Source organism: Cuculus canorus, chromosome 2 (genome assembly GCF_017976375.1).
Source record: "Cuculus canorus isolate bCucCan1 chromosome 2, bCucCan1.pri, whole genome shotgun sequence".
NCBI lineage: Eukaryota > Metazoa > Chordata > Aves > Cuculiformes > Cuculidae > Cuculus > Cuculus canorus.
The window spans coordinates 22,420,849-22,445,022 of record NC_071402.1 but is presented as its reverse complement, the minus strand read 5'-3'; the positions used below and the strand labels follow the sequence as shown (position 1 = coordinate 22,445,022).

Below are 24,174 nucleotides of genomic sequence, written 5' to 3'. Positions count from 1 at the left end.
AGTCACCTTTTTGCTATCTGCTATCATATTTGTGCCTCCTCTATAGCTATAGCATGGCCCCAACTCTTACCTACTTGAAAGAAAAGAAGAAGAAAAAAAAAAGAATTATAGATTTGATTCACCAAAACCAGTAACCAAAGTAGTTTGCTTCTTGTATGTGGTTCCTGCTTTCTCCAGATAATATTGTCAATTAACAAGATAAGCAGTTTCACACAATAAAAGGAACTGGCGTCTGTAGTAATACAGTAATTTACAACCCGCTTTTTTTTATTTAGCAACTACTGTGCAAGGCATGGTTTGGTCCCAAAACAAAACTGCAACAGTTTCTTTTTAAGTCCACTTTCTGGCACTCTTCACCTGCATGCATATTGTCTTCTTTCCCAAGTCACAGAATCACAGAACGGTTGAGGTTAAAATGAACCTCAGCAGATCATCTCATCCAAACCCTCTGATTAAGCAGGTTCACCTGGAGAAGGTTACATAGGAATGTGTCCAGGCACATTTTTAATATCTCCAGAGAAGGAGATTCCATAACCCCTCTGGAGAGCCTGTTCTAGTGGTCTGTCACCCTCAAGGTAAAGATTTTCCTCATGTTCAAGTGGAACTTCCCGTGTTCCAGTTTGTGCCCACTGCTTCTTGCCCTACTGCTGGGCACCACTGAAAGGAGTTTCCCTCCATCCTCCTGAAATCCTTTATATATTTAAAAGCATTGATAAGATTCCCTTCCAGTCTTCTCCAGGTTAAACAGACTAAGCTCAGCCAGCCTTTCCTCAAAAGAGGGACGCTCCAGTCCCCTGATCATCTTTGTGGCACTCTGCTGGACTCTCTCCAGTAGTTTCTCATCTTCTTGAGCTGGGGAGCCCAGAACTGGACATAGTACTCCAGGTGGGGCCTGACTTGGACAGAGGAGAGGAGGAGGATAAACTCCCTTGACCTGCTAGCCATGCTGTTCATGATGCGCGCCAGGATGCCACTGGCCTTCTTGGGCACAAGGGTACATTGCTGGCTCATAGTTAACTTGTAGTCCCAGGTCTTTCTGCGCAGAGCTGCTTTCCAGAAGGTCAAGTCCTAACCTGTACTGCTGCAGGAGGGTTATTCCCCCCTGGAGACACAACTCTGCACCTGCCTTTGCTGAACTTCATTAGGTTCCTCTCCGCCCAACTTTCCAGCCTGTCCATGTCTCGCTGGATGGCAGCGCAGTCCCCTTCTGCACCAACCACCCCTCCCAGTTCTGTAAGGACACACTCTGGCCCCTCATCCCTTACCATTAATGAACATGTTGAACAAGACTGGGCTGAGTACCAACCCCTGGGGAATGCCACTAGCTACAAACACCACTACATGTCCCAAGACTCTGTTTTCCAAGTGCCAATTTGAGGGAAAACTGCCAAACATAGTGAGAATGAACAGAAGACGTTTGCAACACCAAGTCTTCTCTGCCCTAAGGACAAAAAAAAACCATACAAAGCCTTCTTAACAACATCTGCGTCTCACAAATTCCCCAACCAGGCCCAGAAGCGGCCGGTGCCTGAGGCGCCCATGGTGGCAGCAAAGCGCTCAGCTCGGCGCCCCGAGACGGCTGTCGGTGCCCGTGGGGGAAGAGATGCCCCGGGCGAGCCAAGCCGTGCGACGGCGAGGCACGAAGGGCCTATCGCGCCAGGACGAGTCTCGAACACGAGGTCCCCTGATCCCCGAGCATAATCACCCACCACCACGACGCCACGTCAGTCCCTCGCGCCCCGCCCGCGACCTCGTGACCGGCGCTGCGGTGGCGTCACCTGACCCGGCATGTCACGTGACCCGCTGGCGGGTGCGCGCTGCGGCTGTCAGTCGATCTAGCGCATCACATGATCCTCCGGCGGGTGCGCGCGCTGCGGCTAAGTCAGCTGACTCAGGCGCGTCACGTGACCCGCCGGCGGGTGCGCGCGCGGCGGCGGCGGCCGGAGGGGAATGGAGCAGTGACCGGTGAGCGGCGCCGGGAGCGGCCGCCCGGGGGGAGGCAGGCAAGGAGAAGGGAGGGCCTGGGCCGGGCCGCGTTCCCAGCGGCTCACGCAGTGTCCCGGTCTCCTGCGGCCGGCGCTGCTTCTTCCTTGGCAGCACCGCGGCGGCCCGAACGCCCCCGCCGCTGCTTCTCCTGGGGGCTCCGAGAGGCCTCGGCGTCGCCCTCGGGGGCTGCGGGCGGTGGGGTTGCCGTCGTGGGGCTTTGCTCTGGCGGAGGGCGAAGGGAGGAGGGCGCTGCCCGCCCGGCTGCGGGATCCGACCCCTCATACCTGTGATTCGGGTCAGCGGCTCCGGGGAGCGCAAAGCCGGGTCCGCCGCCCCGTGTGCCCACCCGAGGCCTCTCTGCACGGGGCGTGTGAGGTTCCCGTTGTGAAACCTTTCCGGGCGTAGCCCGGCTTCCTCACTGTGGCCACTTCTGTTTAGGAAACGGGGAGGCAGCGAAGGGCGAACGCCAAGCGTTGGCCGGGATTGCTGAGACCGAGCTTGAAGACATAACTTCTCAAGAACTTAGTGCTGAATGTTGCAAAACTTCCAAATCGCTTTAGTCCGTTGAGCTTTCCTGTAGAGATAAATAGGAAAGAAGAAACGACTCTCTCCTTCCCCTTGCCCAAATGGTTCTGAAACATGTAGTGTGAAGTGTCTTAGTTAAGGTTTTGTTTTGACATTGTTGTGTTTCCAGGAACAGCATTGAAACAGCTGTGCAACAGTTTTATTCTTTAGATTATAATGTACCACATGAACAGTTTTTCTTTGGAAATCCATTTTTTCCAATAACATAGAAATTAAGCAGTTTAAATTATGAGTAGTCATGCAAAATACAATTTAAATAATATATTAAACTTACATTGCATATTAGAATAGTCAGGGTCCAAACCCAGGTTCTCTAGAGGAAAGCTTCAAGGGATTAAGCATTTCAAGTATTTTGTAAATCAGTTGTGCTTATATGACTAGCAGAAAATTTTGGCAATGTGTTTATGTTACCTAAATCTCTTCGTAACAGCACGTGGAAGACAATTAAAATTCCAGGTTATGTTGTGGTTTTGCTTATGAGACAGTGTCATGAAATAATCAACAGGATGCTGTCGAGTTGTTGAATCTAAAAGGAGAAAAGTGTGCTCTAATGAATTTCTAGAATCGAGTCCATATGAGTGAGAACTTGTGTTCTTTGTGAGTACTGAACGTAGTAAAGATGGATCAAAGCAGTGCTGATCATGCAAAGTTAATTTCTTGGGGTTTTTTTTTTTTGAGATACAGGTGGTTTGGTCAAATGGTATTAAAATAGCAATTTCAAACCCTGTGGAATTGTAAATGCCAAGCAGCCAGCTCAGTGCTGTATGTAAAATTGGAATTGCAGAATGTACTTCTGGAAGTCCAGAACTTTGCTTCAGCATGATCTATAGAGACTCTTGTATAAACTTTTATTTCTCATTTTCCTGACTTGCTTGGTTTTTTCAGTTGTATAGCAAACACTTTTTGCTGAAGTTGGACAGAAGGTGCTTACAGTGGTGTCTCAGAAGCAGCTTTACTCCTTAAAGGGTGTTTTTACCCATATCTGGCTGAATTAGGACTGTAATTTCTTCTCTAAATTTCGTGATGTGGTTCGGTTATGAATGGACACTGTTTAGGAAGAAAACACCACCCTGAAAGCGTTTGTTTGACTAACTCTACCTGTACTATGGTATTGAATGTTTTTGAATGCATAGATTTATGTGTTGTGCACAATTCCACTTACGTGTGCAGATATCCATTTATGTATGAATGTGTCTTTCAGTGAGTGTATGTCAGAAACAATCGAAATAGGAAAAATAGCGAACAGTGCTTAGGTGAAACTATGCTATGACAGGTTCTACTCAATAGTACATTACAAAAAGTGCTGGTCGTAGAGGTATTTGATATAAACAAGAATTCATTTGTCCATTCTTATTGCTTATTCTGGGTTTTACACCTTCCTTTTTTTGGTTCTTCTCTTGGTTTGTTTTCCAAAAACCTGAAAGCAGGAAAGTTTGAGAAAATTTGACTGGCATAATGTGGTTAATGGTCTTTGGGAGTGAGAAAGATGAGATGATTTCTAGGAGGCAGCTGTTGGGGTTATCCCTCCTGCTTCTGCTTTAGATTCTCAACTTTAAGTAATGCTTTCAGTTGGAATCACAGGCAAAGCAGAGGAAGGAAAGATGTTTAATTATTGACTTGTTAGCCAAGTACTTAAAATTTTGAACTGTACCTTTGGGGTTTTGTTGGGATATGAGCAAGACTAAAACCTAGACTTGCTTCTGCCAGCATGCTTGTTGTGACTTCTTTGTTTTTATTGTGTTTGGTTTTCTCTCTGTAACTTAAGTTTCAGTGTACCATGCTTCAGACCGCAGAGTTAGGGCTGTTTCCTTGTACAGACACTGCTTAGTACAATGACATCCCAGTCTGCATTGAACTAGAGTTTACGGTGGATCACATACTTGCAATACTGTGGTTTTAAAATGTTGTCAAAAGTCCAAGTCTTTGCAGCTAATAAATACGTAGTATCCATGTAAGTGATATTCTAATGTTAAGGCCGAAAAGAGACTGGAGGTAGGTTTTGCAGGTTGCTGAGGTGCCAGGGCTCGCCACTTTAAAAATACTTGTTGACCTAAAGAGAGTATAAGTTCAGCACAGTGGTGAATCTCAAGGCAGACTGTATACCCTTATTTGCAGATCAAAGGAATAAAATTATATTTTACTAAAAAAAAAAACCTGTCAGTGTACTTAGAAGAGTTGGACACTTGATAGTCCCTTCTTTATTCTGTGATCCTTCTCTTTAATTTCATGGCTTTCATTTCATAGTGGCTCAGGATGTATTTTTTGGCTGACTAGCATGTGTTTCTCTTTTTCTTGCCATTCTATAGCACTTCTCCATTTTGTATTTCTTGTTCATTGTTCCACAAAGTTCTGATTTCATATTCATTCCTTTCCTTACAGAAGAAAACCCCATACAAACAAATGTTTAAAACTCTTCTATGAAGCTTTTTTCCCCCCTCTATATGCATTTGAAAATACCTCCGTTGAGTGGGTAGCTCAAAGAGGGAATCGTCTTACTTCCCATGGCTCTTGGAAATGGAGCAGAGCTTCGGGAAAACCAACTGCACAGGCAAAAATGGTGAGGGAGGAAGGGAAGTCCACAGGCTTAATGTTTCCTGGGAGCTGCAACTTGTTCGACCTTTGCCTCTTCACTTTGAACAGTAGAAAAACGCTTTGATTATTCAGTTGAACAATCCATTTTTGCCTTTGATATTAAGGAATCACAAAGCACATTGATTTCTAAGCATGAAAAAAAATTCGCTGCAAGTCTGTCAGGTTGTTGTAACTTCACTTTTGTTTGTGATACACTTGTAGTCATCAGATGAAGTCAGGACAGTTAGTCTTAAAAAAAAAAGTTTGAAAATTTCACTTATTGAAAGCCATTTTTCTTTGCAATGGGTCTAGTAAGGTTTTTTTCTTTTCTTTTTTCTTTTCTTTTTTCTTTTCTTTTTTCTTTTCTTTTTTTTTTCCTGGGGAAAAGATGTTTATATTTTTAATGGTGAGCTTATTTTCCCAATCTGTAATGCAAGGAATGAGACTGTGTCATTGTAAACATGTAACTGTTTCCATAGATTATATAATCTTTGGAAACTTTGTACTTATACTTTAAGAGCTGTTTATGTTTTACTGGAAAACATAAGAATGCAATGCTCCATCAGTATTACTGAAAAGGAGCCTGGATTTCTCTGTTATGGCTCTTCTGTCTATTACTTGGATAGTTGCATGCTGCTGCTGCTACTGCCTAAACTGGTTTATTTATCCAACACTTATTCCAAGGACTCTTCTAGTCCTAGTCTAGTCAAATTCAAACAAACAAATTTAAAGCTTAAACACTTTGAGTGTGTGCGTCAACTGTAGTGGTGTCTCCCTGCATCAGTGATGTGTACCATAAACTTGGCCCTGTCTTCTATGGGGCCAGAGTTCAGTGAGATGTAGGAAAACATCATGTGCAATGGATTCACAGAGTTTGGCATGTGTTAAGGAAGATAATGCATCGAAGTAGTCTCGCAAAGAGGAAATTTTGTCTTCTTCCAAGTTGTTGATAATTGGTAGACCTCCCACAGAGGCCAGTTGAGATAATCCAGTGTGTGCTTCCCTAAACAAGGAAGCCCTGTACATGGTGATGACTGATGTTGCTTTAATTTTTCATGATCCATCTCAATATCAAGATCATCAGTACGCTATGACCAAGGATTGCTGCAATACACACTTTGGAGCATGAGGGGCAGTTGGCATGGGTTTTACCCCTGACTCTTGATTCTGCTCTCGTGGACTTTACCTGGATAGTCAAGGCCACAGCATGAGGGGAAAGTAAATCCAGTCTTTTCACCTGTCCTCCTCAGAGATAGGGTCCTTTTTCTCACCCACACTATTTCCAGAAGCAAAGAACTTATCCTTTTTTCCAGCTTGCTTTGTCAAATTGTCAGGGGAGAAGGGAGAGTACTGTCAGTGAGGGGAGCACAGATGGCTTCCAGGTCCCTGACTTTCTGCTTTTGATTAGAACCAACTGTTTAGGTGCCTGGCCCAAGCTCCGGAGAGTGCCTAGAACTGGGTTATGTCAGGCTGGACAAGCTTCTGCAGAGTCGGACATTTGTCTAGTCTTGTAAATATTCTGATTTTTCAAATATCTGTACCTGCCTTGGCATTGTCTATATTTAGGATTATAGCACTGCTCTGCTGCTGCACAGTAATGGAGTGTCAGACATCTTGGAGTTGAGAGCCTTGATAACTGGATATCATCATCTCTTGTTATAAACAAGGCACCATAATTGAAGGAGGATGGCTGTTATGCCAGTGGCAAGATGTGCTTCATTATTTTAATTTAATGGTTGGTAAACTTTCTTCAGCTTTAGGCTGCCTGAGTAGCTGAACAAAGGAATTGGCTAACAGGCCTTTCTTTAGCTCATCTCTGATTGATTTAACACCCTTGATAATTTGTTGCCCCTGTAATGATTACACAGATGGAGGTAGACTCAATGATCCTTGTGGATCATTCTTCCAACTCAGGACATTCTGTGCTTCTATGATAGACTTGTATGTGTTGTTTTGGGCAAAGTTTGTTACTGTGTCTTAATTCTTAAAAATACATTATTTGATTCTCTCTCAAAAATTGAGTGCTGTAGTCTGTGCTCTTAATGAAATGTAGGCTAGCCTCTACTCTTTCAAAGCTGCTACAGAAGACATTAAAAATATCAGAATTTGACATTTAGATTCTGTTAAGGTATGCTTTTAGTTTGTTCTTTATTTCCTTATTAAGTAAAGTCCAGTAACCCTCAACCAGTTTGTTCTGTTTCTTATTGTCAGAAGAACGTATATACTCTTAGTTTCTTCAGCTCCTTTGCAAAGGAGCTCAGTGTAATTTGTATATAGTACTGATACTTTCTTGACTTTTTGCAGTGTAATATTATTGAAGATCTGTAATGATTACAGAGATACCAAGACTAGAAAGCGTCCTTCTTTTTATTGAAATTTTTAGGTGCCAGGAGAACCTTCTTTGCTTGAAATAATGAACTAAATTTTATCACATTTAGGCATTTACTTACTTTAAAACACTGTCCTAATCTGAAAAGTCATTGGAAAAACTATAACGTCAGAGTTGACATTTGGTTGTTTATCTCTTATGTGTTCAGAAAAGTTGGCTGTTGTACAGATACTGGAAAACATATACAGCTGTGAAAATATAATTTGGGTCCTGTTTTATTGAGTTTATTTTCAGTTAGATTGTTTACTTATAATCTCTTGTGGGATTGCAGTTGAAAGATGCTAATGATGCAAACTCATCCCTCTTAAACTTGCAGGTTGGGAAGTTTAAAATGGCTTTCCAACTGTGCAGGTATGATTTGGAAGATAGGAAAAAAATGAATTTGGAACCACGCAATACTCCTGGTAAAATCTCTTGCAGTGACTGGAACTGCACTTTAGTTCAGGATACAAAGCATTGCTGGAAGAAAACCTTCTCATTCTGTTACTAATGGCAGGTTTTTTTATTCTTCCATCCTCACTTCCCTTCTGCTAGCATCTTGCCTCTATCTTCAGAAGCAGAAAGCAGCAGGAGAAAGACGGAAAAATGACCGAGTTTTGGCTGATTTCTGCTCCGGGGGAAAAAACCTGTCAACAGACATGGGAGAAATTACATGCAGCAACTACAAAAAATAACAATCTTTCTACTAATTCAAAGTTCAACATTCCAGACCTGAAGGTAAGTAAGGCCCATGTCATGTCCAAAGAAGTATGTTAGTTTTGTATCATTTTTGTTTCTTTAAGCTAAAACTAGATGAGGAACACTTGCAGACTTTTTAGAGAGAACAACTGACTTCTTTTGATGGTTGAGTGTGAAACTAAAAAACAGTGAGACTTCAATTATCTTTTTTTCTGAAATTCTAAGTTAAGAATTATGTGTAAGATTTAAAGATTCATCAAGCCATGTTCTTTAAGCTAATACTTTAGTTTTACCAAGGATAGTAGTCTTGACCTTATACTCTAGTAGTTAGCTGGAGAACAAAATTAGAAGAAAAATGGAGGCTTGTGATCTGAGTATTCAGATGATTCAGTGTTCCTTTTTTTGTGTTACTTCTGAATTGTTTGCTTCTCCTTTTCTGGCTGAGGTGCAGTAAAAGGGTCAATTTAAAATACAGGAGTTGATCAAACAGTTCCAACCAGACAACAATTCTGAGTCCAGAATTGACATTCTTTTCTTAAGAGTAGTAGTTGTCTCCAGCTGAGCATTCCAGTGCAACTTGCTGATGTGTGCTAGAGAAAATGGGAAGAAAACTGTTTGAACTATTACTGTGAGTAGTGAAGAGAAACAATATCTGTTTTTATGTTGGTTTAATACCGTTATCAGGGTATGGAGAAGTTGCAAGTCAGTGTATTTGGTAAGAGAAGGTCCATCCTGACATGCGAATATTTCTTGAACAAGAAGAATTGGGAGCTCAGTTTAACTTTGTCAAAGCTTATCAAAGGAATGCCACCAATCTCTTTCTACTGAATAGATAAAGTTCAGGTGGAGTGGTGCCTTGTTCCTGTCTGATAAGGAACAGGCCCAGGGCACAATGTGCTTCAGTGTGTCTTTTAAGAGGATCTTCCCACTGCTGTAACTTACGTTTATATTTAGACTGTCCTGAGTTATTTCAAGATATATACTAGTAAAGGTAGAAAGGGGGGCTACAAGAAATATTTGTCTCCTCCTGAGAGATCCTTGGACGAGTCACTGAAAACTGATGTGGCCTATTAGGGTTATAAATGATGGGGTTGCCCTGAAATGGCAAGAAATTGAGCATATTTTATATACAATGGGAAATAGGCTGGCTTCTGTGGACCTGGTAAAACTGTTAAAAGAGTAAGATAGTTTAGTTAAAAGTCATTGAAACAGTGATATTGTCTCCACTGAACAGTAGCTGTATTGCTTGAAGACTTACTTGTCTTGTAGCTTGTAAATGATTAGTCAAAACATTAGCTTACTTATTCTGCATGTAGCTCAGAAGAAGATGGGGCATGGAAAGTGATTTGGTTTTGATGTTACTTAAGTAATTGTGCTTCTTTCTACTTCAAGGCTAAAGAGAACAGAAATCATGCAAAGCTGACTGGTCAGATCTAGAAAAAGATGCTAGACTAATAATAATGTCAATGGCATATTGACTAGATAGAAGATTCACTTACGCCTAATATTTCAGCAAGGAATATAAACTAGCAGCTGAAATATTAAGAGATAAGAAGAGTTGTGTTTCTGGAGGTATCTCCTACTTTCACTGAACAGAACAAACAACTGTGTGAGTACTTGAAGAGAAAGACCCAAAGAAACACTGATATTATGTGACCTATATGAAATTAATCACCTTTTGGCTGTTTAACCTGAGCATAGTTATACTGGTTTTACACTTTATCTTAGACCCATTTGAGACTTGTCTATAAAAGCATCAAACATGATATTTTACTGTGCTGTAATTTTCATGTTTGAATTACACAGTGTCTAAAATGGAGTCATCCCCGGCCCCCAGAAAGGTAGATGTGTTGGTCTAGATTATTACATGAAATTGGGGGGAAAAGTGTTTTCTGGAGGAGAGAGGAAAAAAGAGTGAAAGCTTGGAAACAAGCTGGGTATTCTATTACTCCAGATGCAAAAAGTCCAGATTCTTAGCCTGACTGCTGCAGTACTTGTATATTCAAAGTTTTTCATATTTGTTTGCCTCTAGCACTGAGATACGTCATTACAGAAATTTCAGATTTGATCTGAAGTAGTAAATCAAATGCTGAAGCAAGTGACTTGTGGGAAATGTAGCCAATTTGTAATGTTAAAGATGTTTTAACAAGTTTCAGATGGCTGGAATGCGGGACTGAAACTGTGCACCAAGCTAGAGTTAGTTAGATTTGAGGCAGTAGTGCTTTAGGGGTATCCTGAGCAAAGGAAACGCAGTGTGACCTTTTTAAAGCAACAAGTCTGAAATCTTTGAGTACAGTATTTTACGTAGTTCTAAAAAGCTGCCTGTTCAGGACATTTAGCTTTTATTGTAATTCGTTTTTGTCTTTGTTTATATACAATTGCTACTGCATTTTGATCTTTCCTCCTAGGTTGGCACACTGGATGTTCTGGTTGGTCTGTCAGATGAGTTGGCTAAACTGGATGCATTTGTGGAGAGGTAAGAGTTTATTTTTACTAGCATGCAAAATAATGATGTGATGGTTTGCTGAGTCCTACAGTATATAGTTTTAAAATTCTTTGGTTTCATAGTGCTTTTCTGTAGGCAGTCAGAAAACTAAGATGTTGATAAGCTAAGCTGCTTTTTTACTTTGTACCTGTACTTGGGGAAAAAAAAGTAAATCTGAACTTCTTGTGCAATAGTGGGACGTTATGCATTGATGAATAGTTTCCCCTATAGTAATGTCGTGTGCTGCCAGATCCTCGAGAACTGTTAGAGATCAAGTCTGACAGCTGCAGGAAGTGATGATGACGTGGAGTAAAACCTGTTCTTTTAGTAAGTTAAAGTACTGTTTACAGACTTTGAGAAGATAACCATGTTCTTTGCTAATCCACAGAGATGATGAAACAGCATTAGTATTAAAATGCAAAAGCTGTTCACTTTTAAGAAATTAAGGGTCCTTTGAAAATTTCACATAACCAGAACTTGTGGAGCCATCTTCTGTTTCAAGGAGAGAAGTGCTAGGTAATGTTAGTTCTTTTTAAGTGGAAAAGGGAACTGTTTGACCTGGCACATGTGAGTAATCTCATCATAGCTTTTCTGGTGAGGAAGTTCACGTATTGGGTGTTAGATCTTATAAAAACTTAGGGCTCTCCATAGCTTTTCACTTATCTTCGGTATTTCCCTGTTGTGTTTGCCTTGTACTTAATTTGGGGTTTTGGTGGTTTCTACCTTGCTTTCAGTTTTTTAGAAAAAGGTTAGGATTTTGAAAGTACCAGAGTCTTCAAAAAAAGAGTATAGTGAAACCGCACCTGAAGGCAGCCTTTATTACCTGGCAGCAAGGGAAGTAGCTTCACCTTGGTGAGAACTGACGAGTAGTGATGCTAGAGAAAGATTTAGATCAAGTTCTGGCATGTATCTGAGATGTTGGTCGCCTTCAGTTTGTGGTCTTGGAAAGTTTATATGTAAAGCTACTCTTGGTTTTTGATCCAATCTCTTAATTCTTTTCCCAGACAGTTTCAGATGGATTCCATGAATAGTATGTCTCAAAGTGGCAGGTTTTTTTTTCTTTTGTTCATATCTTTCAAATCTTTCATTTTTCAGTGTTGTAAAGAAAGTGGCCCAGTATATGGCTGATGTTCTGGAAGACAGTAAAGATAAAGTTCAGGAGAATCTTCTGGCTAATGGAGGTAAAGTATTAAACACAACATGTGCATCCTAAGAGTGATAGGAGGGAAGGCAATTATCCTGAAAGATATTTAATGCTGCTTCTCTGTGTGACATTGTGAAAGCCTAGTTTAGACATGGAAATACTTTTTTCCATGAGTCACTTGCCGTGAAACAGGTTATAGAATCGACAATGGCATGAAATTGGATCTACATATTAAATACTCACTTACAGAAGCTTTTTGATCATTTAGGGCGGTATTTTGTCATCACTGGTCTCTGGTGGCGCATCAAAATCACTGTTACTGATCACTGTACACATTCTTTCTGTCAGTCTGTCATCTGAATAGGCATGATTTTATGTAAGCTATGCTGTGATACTGAGATGTTCCCAAGTTGGGATAGGATGTCTTTATAAAGCTAATTATATAATGGAAATATTCCTCCACTTTATTATAATAGAGAGTTGCACTGGTCTCCAATTCAATATTCTTTCAGTAGTCATTTCATAAAATTTAACACAGCTTGTATTAATGCAAGAGAGGCTAATATGAGTGGCTTAACGTGAAGACAAGTGCAGTGGTCCTAATTAACACAATTAATTCCCTCATCACACAAAGCAAAAAAAAACAGTTGGTCTTGTGTGTGCTTCTCCAGCCATCATTGACTTGGTTGTAAATATCATTTAGGATCCGCAGAGGTGGAGAAACCAGTATCTGAAGGCAGAGGTCACGAATACTTATAACTTGATGGTTTATTTTCAAATTTCTCAAGCAGCAGGGTCCACAGTCTGTTACAGTAGTTGTCTGTTACAGTAATCCTGCATGGAATATAATACATCAGTCTTTATATTGGCCATCTTAATGAAGTTGTTCTTTAAAATTTTAGTTGACTTGGTCACCTATATAACGAGGTTCCAGTGGGATATGGCCAAATATCCAATCAAGCAGTCCTTGAAGAATATTTCAGAAATTATTGCAAAGGTGAGGTAATTTGTTTTATAAAACTTTCCTACTTGAACTTGAATATTTATGCATAAAACTTAGTACTCGAAAGTATTTATCTGGTTTTGTTATCTTCATGTAACTTTGATAACAACAGTAGTGAACAGTGGTAGCTGTGTTGGCTTTTCAGTAACTAAAGAAGTCTGTTAGGATGGAGATAGGATTTGGAGAGTACTCCCCGAAGGCCATCATGCTGTCTTTGCTTTTTATTTCCTAAGATCACAGAGTTAACAAATAAATAACTAGCAAATTCTCACTTATATTTGAATTTTACCCTAGTGGCATGCAGTTTGCCTGATGTTCTCAAACTTTGTGGGCTATTAGCAGTGAACCAAGGAACTTATTTACCTTCTGAAATCTGTGGCACTTGGTTGTGAAGGGGGAAAAAATAAGCCTTCAGTGTTCAACTTAAGGAAAGTTCATTTGAGTGTTGTCATGGGTTTTCCTCCTGTCTTTACCTTAGTAGATTTTTTTTGCATTTTGTGGCCTTCATTTGGTTTGTTCTTGCTGTGAACTTAGACAGGGTCCTCAACAGTGGCTTACTATATTCGAAGAGTGAGTTATCTGTATGCTTACCTTGCTTTAGTACCTTCCTAGCTTTTTTAGGTTCATTTTCTTTCCTGTAATCTGTGAACCGGCTCTTGGAATTATCTGTGTCAGTAAAATACATAACCTGGAAAGAAGCAGCAGCTGCTTCGGGTGCCTATAGAGGGAGTTTTTGGTGATCGATATGTGGGAGGTACAGTGAGGATGGGGACAGGGGTTAGTGCTGGCAGTCTTGTGCTGTGCTGTAACTGCTGATTCTCTACGCGTTAGTTAATTTCCTGAAACTCTTAGTTTAAAATTTCTGCTGAGATTACAAAATCTTAATATACGGCACATAGCTACCTAGAATGCAAATAATGCTTTTGTTTTGATATTTTCTTTGGGGCTACTTGGATTACTCGTCTTGAATTTACTGCACAAATTATGTTCAGCAACTGTTCCTGGAAAATATCTGCACTGCAGAGTTTTGTTGGTGGAAGACTGACTTATTTTATGACTCTTAAGATTTGCACATTAAAAATATCTCACAGAGATAAAATAATAATATCTGACACTACTTAAGCTTTTACTTCTTTGGACGATATCAGAATGAAATATTCAGCTGTTTACAGCAGCTACTTGGCAGGTATAGGTATGATGTTTAAGTTGGGAAAAGAGGAGCTTGATGAGGAAAGAGGGATAGAAAGAAGTTAAGAAGGCAGGGTAGAGTTGTTTCCTAAAGTCTTATCAAGGAAGTGGTTCTTGAAGTTTCTTTGTTCTGGTTTGGACCTAAAATAGGAGTGGAGCTTACTGAATTATAAAAGGGAAAAAAAGTGTTTTCAACTGTTTTACCTCCTTTTTGGAACATACCTGTTGTCACAGTACAGAACTCGTTCTTGTAGCAATTAAGTTAGTTGAAAAAGCAGTGAAGAACATGAAGAGATTTACCATTTATTGAGATATTGTTGAGGATTCAGTGCATGTGACACCCTGGAGTTTGCTAGATAAATCATCTGCTTGCAGCAACATAGTACTCCAGAACTTGAACTTTACTGTGTTCTCTCAATTATCCAACTGAGTACATTGATTTTAAAATACTTCCTTATATAGGGTACATGCTGATAGGAGTATGATTGGATGTTTAAGACCTACTAATTGCTTAATTTGTTTTGTGTTCTTCACTTGCTGCCAAGTTGCCTAGCTGGGAATTAATAATTTTGGTAATCGTTCTAATTAATCCTGCAGGATGGATTTGAGAAAGATGACTTATTTGAGCAGCAACGGCAAGCCAAATGTGAGATTTTGAGTCTAAACAGTAAAATAATTGGAACTTTTATATGAAAGTTTGAAAGATGGTTGGAGGCTGCCAGTGACGTTAAACATAGAATGGTGCCTCCGCTTGATTAATTGCGTATATTTATTGTCTGAAATAAATTGGATTCAGGTCTGAAATCCTGTTTATCTGTCTACACTGGAACTGACCCTGTCCAACTTCAGACATTACAAAGTATGTGGTTTTATTAACTGAAGAAAGTCTCTATAGAACAGATTTTTCTTTATAGTTGTAAGCCACTGCCGATGTAAAACAGCACCATGAAAGATGACTTTGTGAAGGGAGATGGTGGTATAATTTATTATATTTTCATTTGCAAACATTCAAAATGGGAAGTAGCTTTGCTGGGGGAAGGCGTAAAATTGTGATAATATTTAGAACTGCAAGTAGTAAGAGCCATTTGGAATCAGGCAGACATAGTTAGTTGATATTCCGTCTTTGAGTGACTAAGGCTGTTCATTTCAAGGAAAGGTGGAAATTGCAGTAGGTAAATACAGTACAACAGAGTCTCCTCTTTAAGTTGTAGATGATAGATGAAGCATTATTGTTTTGTATTACTTAATTCTTGATTTGCTACGTCCAAAATGTACTGATTCTTGTCACTGAAACTCTGATAAGAGAAAAGTACAATGATGGGTGAGGTAGCAGCTGGAGGAAATGATAACCAGTGTTCATGAGTGTACTTGTGTCATGGTAGGATTGTAAACTTCAAATGGTCTCTGCTGTCAGCCAAGGTGGAGAATGATAGCCTCAAGGTGGTGGAGTAACGATCAGCTGGTCGCAAAGCATGTCCAGATGATACCAGAAGTGAATGTGTAACTTTTATTGTTGGCTGATTTTCCTTTAAAGAAATTCTAACTTTTGTTTTCTTTTGTCAAGCACTAGAAATGAACATTTTAACTTGCATGTTTTCCTTTAAGTTCTTGTTGGCAAATCTAAGGTTTGGAATTGAGAAATATTTTTTTTTAAAAAAATCTAGTTCTTTAAGCACTGTTCCTTTTCTTTTTATCTGTAAGGGAGTAAACCAGATCGACAATGATCTGAAAGCAAGAGCCTCGGCATACAATAATCTGAAAGGGAACCTGCAGAATCTGGAAAGAAAGAATGCGTAAGTCACATTGTATCTTGCTAGTGTAACACAGGAAAGTTACCTAACCATGAAAGTCCAGTAAAGTGCAAAGAGGTACAGGTTTTAAGCCTAATGTATATTTTGAGGTTTTTATTGATCTTAAAAGAACATTTATTACCAGCTGACTTGTTCACTTGCAATTGATAAGTAGTTATCACAAAATACACAGAAGTATGTACAAATAGTATAAATTGCCAGAGCTTTTGAGAGAAGCTTGTTGTCAAACTAGTGTATAACACTGCTACCTGGGTGTCTATCTAAACAAAGAAGACTTTCCCTTCACTCCAATTTATGCCTTAAGCCTGTCAGTTTTACTGGGTTTCTTCCCTCAAAATTAACCAGCAGAGACAGCTGTTGCATACGTGCAAATGATACATTAGATAAAGACTGTGTGGTGTCTTGTCTTGTGGTAGGTGTGATGGTGATCAAAAATACAGTTGAGGCACGGTAGTTCTTCTGTGCAAATATGGTTGATTAATTTGACCAAGCCCCACCATTACAGTTAATGGTACAAGGCTGCTGGCTGATTCAGAACCATGGGCCATGCTAATGGTGGCCCTTTTATGAGTGAGTCATAAGTTCCATGTTAAGCTACAGTATAATAACAGGTCAGCTAAGCCCCATTAAATCTGTGCATGTTCTTAGCCTTTTGCGAATGTGGGGCAATATGCTGCTTTAAATTTTTATGAAGATTCTATATGTAGGTCTGTACTAGGTTGGCTCTAACTCTGAGGCTCCGTATACTAGACTTAACAATTTATAGTTTGAATGGTTCTTGTGTTTTTAGATCACTTTTTAAAAGAGAACTTGGCTTCTTAAATGTATGAGGTATTTGGAATAAGGAAATGACGCACAGCAGTGGAGCTACTGATAAAAATTTCCAGTGGCTTTAGACAGTAAGATATAAAATGTGTGTAAGGACATTTTGTTTGCTCTGCTAATAGTGAATGTGTAAACAAAATATATTTTTGAAAATGTTATACTGTCAAGCACTGGAAACTGTTGTCCAGACAAATTCAATTCTTAAACATGTGTTTACTCTAGCTGTCTTTTTTTCTCTGCAGAGGAAGCTTGCTAACCAGAAGTCTTGCTGATATTGTAAAGAAAGAGGACTTTGTACTCGATTCAGAATATTTGGTCACGTTATTAGTGATTGTACCGAAGTAAGTTTATTGTTTTTCCTAGGAACAGAATAAAATAACAAAAAAGTAAATCAAAGAATAGATCGCACAACTCTATAATACTGTAAGAAAAGACATCTGAATTTGTTGGGGGTCTTCCTGGATGAGCACACACAAACTTTTGAATGCTCTGTGAACCTGTGCGCCTGTATTCCATTACTCACTAGAACTCATCATAACGAGTGCCGAGTGCTTGTGAATTTCTTGAAGAAACTTGGAGATTAGACTTGCGTCTCTTAACATGACTATCCATGGCCAATATTAGGTGCAGAAGGTATTTTCCTTATGAAAGTAACTACTCGGTAAAAACATGACTTGTTTTACATTAGAAGCTAAATGATTGAATTATCACGGTTAGGACTGCACTCACTTAGTGAGTCAGAGGAGCTTTACTTCTTTGCTCTGCACTCTTTCAGATTGCCAGGACACTGCTTTTTTAGTTATCTAGATCTTTAGAAACAGAATACTGCTTATGTCATGTCAGAGGTTTGGGAACAGGTTATTCCTGTCTGAAATATTTAAACAACAAAAAAACATCTTATCCCCTGACCAAGGAAAACATTGATACAGGTGACCGTAAGGCTCTTGTAACGTGAGGAAATGACACTAGATAGAGAGCTTCTAACTTGTAAAGAGAGCCAGTAAGCTGTTTTATTATGTGAAGCAATAATCTCTCTGTCACATATAAAACTCTGCTGAAGACAAGCCAGTTTTGTAGTGGCTTTAGCAGAAAACAAGTGTTTGGTATCTAACAACTGTTAGTTGTTTTTTCTTTTATCTTTAACTTGGTTTTGATGTTGAAAGGGTGGAACCTGTTCACCACCAACTACAGAAAGGCAGGGCTTCCAAAATTCTTATTGGTCTTTCAGGCAAGTGCTGGACTCTAGGGAACCCATTTGTAATTGTGGAAAAAGTATTCCTATTAATAGCTCAGAAAAGCAGAGTTATTTAAGGATTTTCTGATAAACCTTGGCAGTTAAGTCCATTTGGTCCCCTGAGATCTGTACTTAATGATGACTAATTTTATTTTGTAGTTCTTTAATTTTAAAAATTTTACATATGTAAAATTATATGAAGACTGAAGATAAAAATTTTACTTTTGCTGTAATTGTAGTTTAGTTAGCAATAAACTTAAAAACAACATGAGGAGGAGTGCTGTCCCCAGTGCCTTGTGTATTTCTGACAACAACATTTTGGAAGATGTGATGATTAAATTTTTTTTAACATTTTTTTTTTAAAAAACTTGATCCATTACTACAGTACTTAAAGTCTAACCATAACCTGTGTATTCTCTAGGTTAAATTATAATGACTGGGTTAAGCAATATGAAACACTAGCAGAGATGGTTGTACCACGTTCCAGCAAGTAAGTTGTTAAATGCTAAATCTCGTATTTGCAGGTCCTGTATTTTATAAACATTCTTTATCTGTAGTGACTTTGAATTTTAAAGATTGATCAAAAACTTGTCAATGTCTAGCTTTATAGCTTTATCTAATTAAGCTTGATTATGTTGAAGAAAAATTTGAAGGGTCTCTAGGGTTAAAAATGTTAGCAAACTAGTTTGTGTGGGAAGAGTGAAAGAATTGAAATGTTGATGTAGTTCAGGTCAGGCATGTTCTGCTTCAAGCTATTGCATGGTGAAAAGCTGCAACAAATACTGGCTGCTAGCCTGTTAGCTTTGTGTGTATTCAGAGTACTTGAAACAAGGTGCATACCCCCTTTGAAAGCTGATAAAGAATGAAGAACTGGAAGTGTAGATGTGTGCAAAGAAAAGTAACTTGTCTCTTTTGGGCTAACAAAGGTCCTTTGTACTAAGCTGGTGCTTGGTGTCTGATGGGCAAGACTGAGGCCAGGATTTGATAATGCTGTTAAGTCACTTGAGCAATCTTGTAACCACATTGCAAATAAGGTCAACAGATAGCACCTAGCATCGTTGTGTTGTTAATTTTAATTGACAGAGTGAGGTTTTGATCAGGTGGATCTGCTGTTACCAGCTCTTTGTCACTTATAGAATCTGAACTTGCTCTGGCAAACTTCACATTTGAGTTGGATCAATGTAATCCTCATGGGAGACCTGCTAATGATTCTTATTTAATTACTGGCAAACCATGACCAAGGGATAGCTTAAAAGGTGACTTGTTAAACAGTTGGATGACTCTTGTAGTAAAGACAGTATGGCATTGAAGAACAATCTAAATCTCTTCCAAGACTTTTTCATAAGGTGAAGTCTCAAACGGTATTGTCTTGAACAATAAACCATAAATCTAAGAGTCATCTTTAAAGCCTGAGAAACGCTTTTTCTTACCAACATGTCTTTTTAATTTGTGTCCTTTTCTATTTTAAATGTTTCCTTTTTCTTTTAAACACACATTTCTAAGAATTCTGTAGTCCAAACTTTTCAGTATTAAACCAGCTTTAGTTCCACTTTCTGTAAAATAATTCTAACCTGAGAAATATCCAGACGTCTGTGAAGTGTTTGAGTGGTGAAGTCTCTGAATGTGAAATGGAAACTGCCATCCTTTACAAAGGGAGTAATTAAGAGCAATTGCTAAAGTTTCAGTTACTTTCTGTACAAGATATTTAATTTGGGAACTAATCCCATGCGATTGTCTGCATTTATGTTCTTGCCTAGTAGTGATAAAGCACAGCATAAGCTACTGTATATCAGATCTGTGGTGACTCGAATCTTATTAATTCTGACACTTTTTTTTTCCCCACATAGTGTACTCTTTGAGGATCAAGATAGCTACCTTTGTAATGTCACCTTGTTCAGGAAGGCAGTGGATGACTTCAAGCATAAAGCCAGAGAATATAAGTAAGGCTTAATTTTGTGTGTTCTGTCTCATGGTTTGAAGGATCTCTGGATAGCTACTTTTGATTTTATTCACTTCCAAATGCAGATTTTTGGTCCGTGACTTCCAGTATAATGAAGAAGAGATGAAAGCGGATAAAGAAGAGATGAATAGACTGTCAACTGACAAGAAGAAGCAGTTTGTAAGTCTGTATACACTAGTCATTATAGAAACGTGAGATATCTAAGACTTGTTATTGCTGTCTAACAATGTAGTGAACTTGTGATTCTGAGAAAGCATTGCAAGGATGACATGACATAGCCTGCCACCCATCTGATCTGCTCAGGGAAAAATTAGTTTCCTGTAGAACAAAAGTTCCTCACTGTTGTACCAAGTACTGATATTGCAGCTGAATAGTATATGAAGTTGGCAAATGGGCAAGCATTTGAATGGAATAATCAGATATTACTAAATGGTCCTTAATATAGTTAGCCCATGGCAGCTGTACTGAAGAGACAATGGAAGTCTCATTTGAGGTCTCTTTACTTTATTGAAACACACTTGAGCCATTATGTACATTATGAACGCTGCCTTTAAGTTGTCTTTATTGTTATGGTACAGATATTGAGTAATAACCTAAACATGCTTAACAGGCTGAATCTTTTTTCATCTTCACTTTCACAGGGGCCTCTGGTACGGTGGCTGAAAGTTAATTTCAGTGAAGCTTTCATTGCATGGATACATGTGAAAGCCCTCCAAGTTTTTGTTGAATCTGTTCTAAGGTAATGAGGGAGACCCAAATAGTTCTTTTCTTCCTAGACTTTGTAAGAATTTACGTTTAAGTTGGGTTTACCAAACTGAGGTGTGTCAATGCCACTCTTCTGGGAAGGAAGAAACAAGAAGTAGGGCAGTAAGAACAGCTGATGGCAGTAGCTCCTGTTAGCATTTGTGGAATATTTGAGATAAATAATTGTGTCTCTTGCCCCTTGGATAGTCTTTCTGCTAGTCCTTTAGGAATTACAGGTAGTCTGTACATTGCAGCAAGGTGGATCTGCTGATTATTAGCTTGCTTTATGAGCTGCCTGTAAAAAGAGCTTACTTTATCTTCTGTTTAAGTGGAAAGTGTGAGTAGTTCAGAATAAAGTATTCAGGCATTGAGTAGTATAGCTTGACCTCTTGAAATGTATGCTTTTTTTTCATAAAACATGCCTTTCTAAGAATTTTGTAGTCTAAACTTTTCAGTATTAAGCAGTTAAATATAACTGAAATTTCTCTGCTTGTTCCTTCATAGCTATCAGGAAATATAGTTACTAAGTTGACTTAAGAACAGTTGTAATTGTTTGGCAGAAGGAAGGACCTGGATTTTTAGAGCTGAAAGTACTGCTGCCTTTGTCAGTCAGAAAATAGAAAGATTTTTTTTTTTTAGCCTTTTGATAAATTATCATGAAGGAAACAAGATGAGGAAAAAATTGCACTTCAGTTACATTCTAGATGCTACAGGCTTATTTTGAAGAGAAACTTGAGTAAGAAAGCTAAACTTATTTGGAATACTGGCAAATGTTTCCGCACATGTTTCTACTCAATCTAGAAAGATTGAGTAGAGACTAGATTCTCTGCCCAGTGGTATAAGCAAAGTCTTGCAAGTAAACTAATTTGAATGTTCAAAACTTAGTCTGAGACTTCAGGTAGCTTTGAGAATTGTGCCAAGTACTCAAGGATTTTAAATTATTTTAAAAGCACTTAGACTTCTTATTTGTTATTTTAACCTTGAAGAGAGAATTTCTACTTTATTGATACCTTATGAATTGTAGAAACAGAATGGTCTTGCAAAAATTAAAATGAACAGAATTCCCTCTTCTGCAATATGATTCTTTCTGAAAGTAAAATTCTGGTCTGAAATGATAAAAGAAGGCTTATTTGAGCTTTTTCATAGTTGTCTGTTTGATTTCCTCAGGTATGGTTTGCCTGTTAACTTCCAGGCAATGCTGCTTCAGCCTAACAAGAAAACAATGAAGAAACTGAGGGAGGTTTTGTATGACTTGTACAAGCACCTTGACAGCAGTGCAGCAGCTATTATTGATGTAGGTATTCTTGTAACTGCCTCTCTACTTCAATATTAGGTTTATTCTGTTCAAACAATAAAGTGGTACTTTATTAAAAAGCTACACTTCTCCATATTCTCCATCATTCTTTCACAGTGCAGAAAATTGTCACTTAACATTTTACACTTCTGCAGAGCAGATGGTGTTTAAAGTTGCAATCAGTGCTTTAACAAGCTGTCTGGTATAAAAGTCTCATTTAAGTTCTTCTTACTGCATTCTTTCCTGCTACTGTTGGAAAGATATCTATAGAGTACATACATATTCATATCCTCAAGGAATTAAAACAAAATAAACTTTGATCTGAAAGTAGACTTAAGGAATTTGAACACATTTCGTATCTTTTTTTGGCTAAGAAGGAGTACATAAACTGTCAACGCTACATTAGCAGTGGTCTTAATACTGGAACAGCATTTTTTGTTACATTGCTGTCTGTTTTCAAGTTGACATAGTTGTCCTCTGCTGAAGGAGGCCAAATTGATGTTGTGATGGAGTCATCCTTTCCGTCTTCAGGGCTCTCATTTTCATATTTAAGACTGGTTAGTGGGAGGCTTATTTTACTAATTTGTTTTGTATTGAAAAGCAGTGCTTTTTGTAGTTAAAAATTGTCTAAAGGTAGACCACACAATGAGTTAGTTGAATTTAGGATTAAATATAACATTAGGAAAGATTATTTTTAATGTTTTCCTGAAGTATTTCCACTCCTTTTTGGGGAAAGGATGCGAGACATTTATGGTGAAAATTAAAGATCCTGAATGTCATTCAACTTCCTGGATCACTCAGCACCCTATAACATTCTTCTCATAATCTATCTGTATTTAGAAGCAGTAAAGCATAATGACAATACTTTTCCTTCCATTTAGTGGCGGTTTGTTTACTATAGCAACAGATAAGAATTATTAATACAAAACTACTTAGATTTTGAAAAAACACTTGTATTTTGTCTTGAAAAATACTATTATTCATTTGTCAAAGTTCTAGCTTTGTTACTTAAGCAGTCAGCTGAATGTGAAAATTTAAGTTTGAAGTCCTGCCTGGCCTATTTGTTTCTAAAACATTTGAATGTTTCATCTGCTTCTGAACAGGAGTCTGAATTGTAAGAATATAACTGCTTTCAAAACCTTTTTTGCAGGCAACTATGGATATTCCAGGCTTAAACCTCAGTCAGCAGGAGTACTACCCATACGTGTACTACAAGATTGATTGTAACTTGCTGGAGTTCAAGTAAAAGTTCCCTAACATGACAGTCTTCTCAGTGTCAGTGTAATCAAAAAGAAGTGAGGCTGAAATACAGTGATACGTTTAACATTCTAGTAATCATATGCTTGCTTCTTATGTTAGGTGAATTTAACACAGTGGTCCATCTTTAGACGTTTTCTTTTGAAGAACAGCATAGGTGATCTGCTTTTAACCAATTATGTCTGTAAATGTATATTGAGAGAATTAAAGTATTTATAAACAGAGTGATTTATTTAAGGAAAAGCTTGTTCCTCTTTCATACGATGGTCTGTGTTAATTCCATTTACTGTTGTTTATAAAAAACCTTGTTTACAGAAGAATAGTGTAAATGTTCATGGCCATTTTGTTAATTTGATTTAGTAGGTACAATTGTGTTAAAGTTGTTGAACTGTGATGTAAAGTATGTAAAATTGATATGAAATTGTGTTTTATGAATGGTTTAACATTACAATTGAAGCACTGTAAACACAGGAAAAAATAAACATACCTGTGCAAATGTGTTGCTTCATTCTACCACACATAACTGTAGATACCCGTGTCTGAACTGAAGCAATGTATTAAGTCTTAAAATCAATGCTGCATCGTGTACACAGTGGTACAGAAATGCCATTGACTTCAGCAGAAGTACTTTTAAGAGATGCAAGTATTTATTTTGCTTTGTGCAGAAATGCTCAAGTATGTTGTTTGTCCACGAAACCTATGTATGAATGTTTTTCATGTCTATATCTTCCTGACTCTAAAGGAAAGATATGAGACATTTATTAGATGAATGAGAGTAACCTGAGATGCTAACAATCTAGACTGATCTGTTTTTGGGTTTTTTTTGTAGTCCTTTTCAATCAGTTGAAGCTTGTGATTATTTTATGACGTTGAATACTGTGCTATTAGAATCCATAAAATGAGAAGGATATGGTACTGTTGGAATGGGTCCAGAGGAGGACGACGAAGATGATCAGAGGGCTGGAGCACCTCTGCCATGGTGACAGACAGAGAGTTGGGATTGTTCAGCCTGGAGAAGAG

General features: G+C 38.5%; 1 protein-coding gene across 1 annotated transcript; it reads left to right on the top strand.

Annotated features, from left to right (window-relative positions):
• The first annotated feature begins 1,829 nt into the window (after positions 1-1,829).
• On the top strand, positions 1,830-23,650 carry ATP6V1C1 (ATPase H+ transporting V1 subunit C1). The gene is made up of 13 exons (XM_054058891.1): positions 1,830-1,965; positions 8,066-8,248; positions 10,618-10,685; positions 11,790-11,875; positions 12,741-12,835; positions 15,731-15,822; positions 16,908-17,006; positions 18,321-18,389; positions 19,747-19,839; positions 19,925-20,018; positions 20,501-20,598; positions 21,771-21,897; positions 23,048-23,650. The coding sequence occupies exons 2-13, from the start codon at positions 8,117-8,119 to the stop codon at positions 23,141-23,143; spliced, it is 1,149 nt and encodes a 382-aa protein (XP_053914866.1). The 5' UTR covers positions 1,830-1,965; positions 8,066-8,116; the 3' UTR covers positions 23,144-23,650.
• The last annotated feature ends 524 nt before the right edge of the window (positions 23,651-24,174 follow it).

Coding starts and splice junctions, on each gene's coding strand:
- ATP6V1C1 (XM_054058891.1), top strand. CDS start 8,117: ATGACCGAGTTTTGGCTGATTTCTGCTCCGGGGGAAAAAACCTGTCAA. Junction 12,836..15,730: donor TTTCAGAAATTATTGCAAAG/GTGAGGTAATTT, acceptor TTTATCTGTAAG/GGAGTAAACCAGATCGACAA. Junction 19,840..19,924: donor CATAAAGCCAGAGAATATAA/GTAAGGCTTAAT, acceptor TTCCAAATGCAG/ATTTTTGGTCCGTGACTTCC.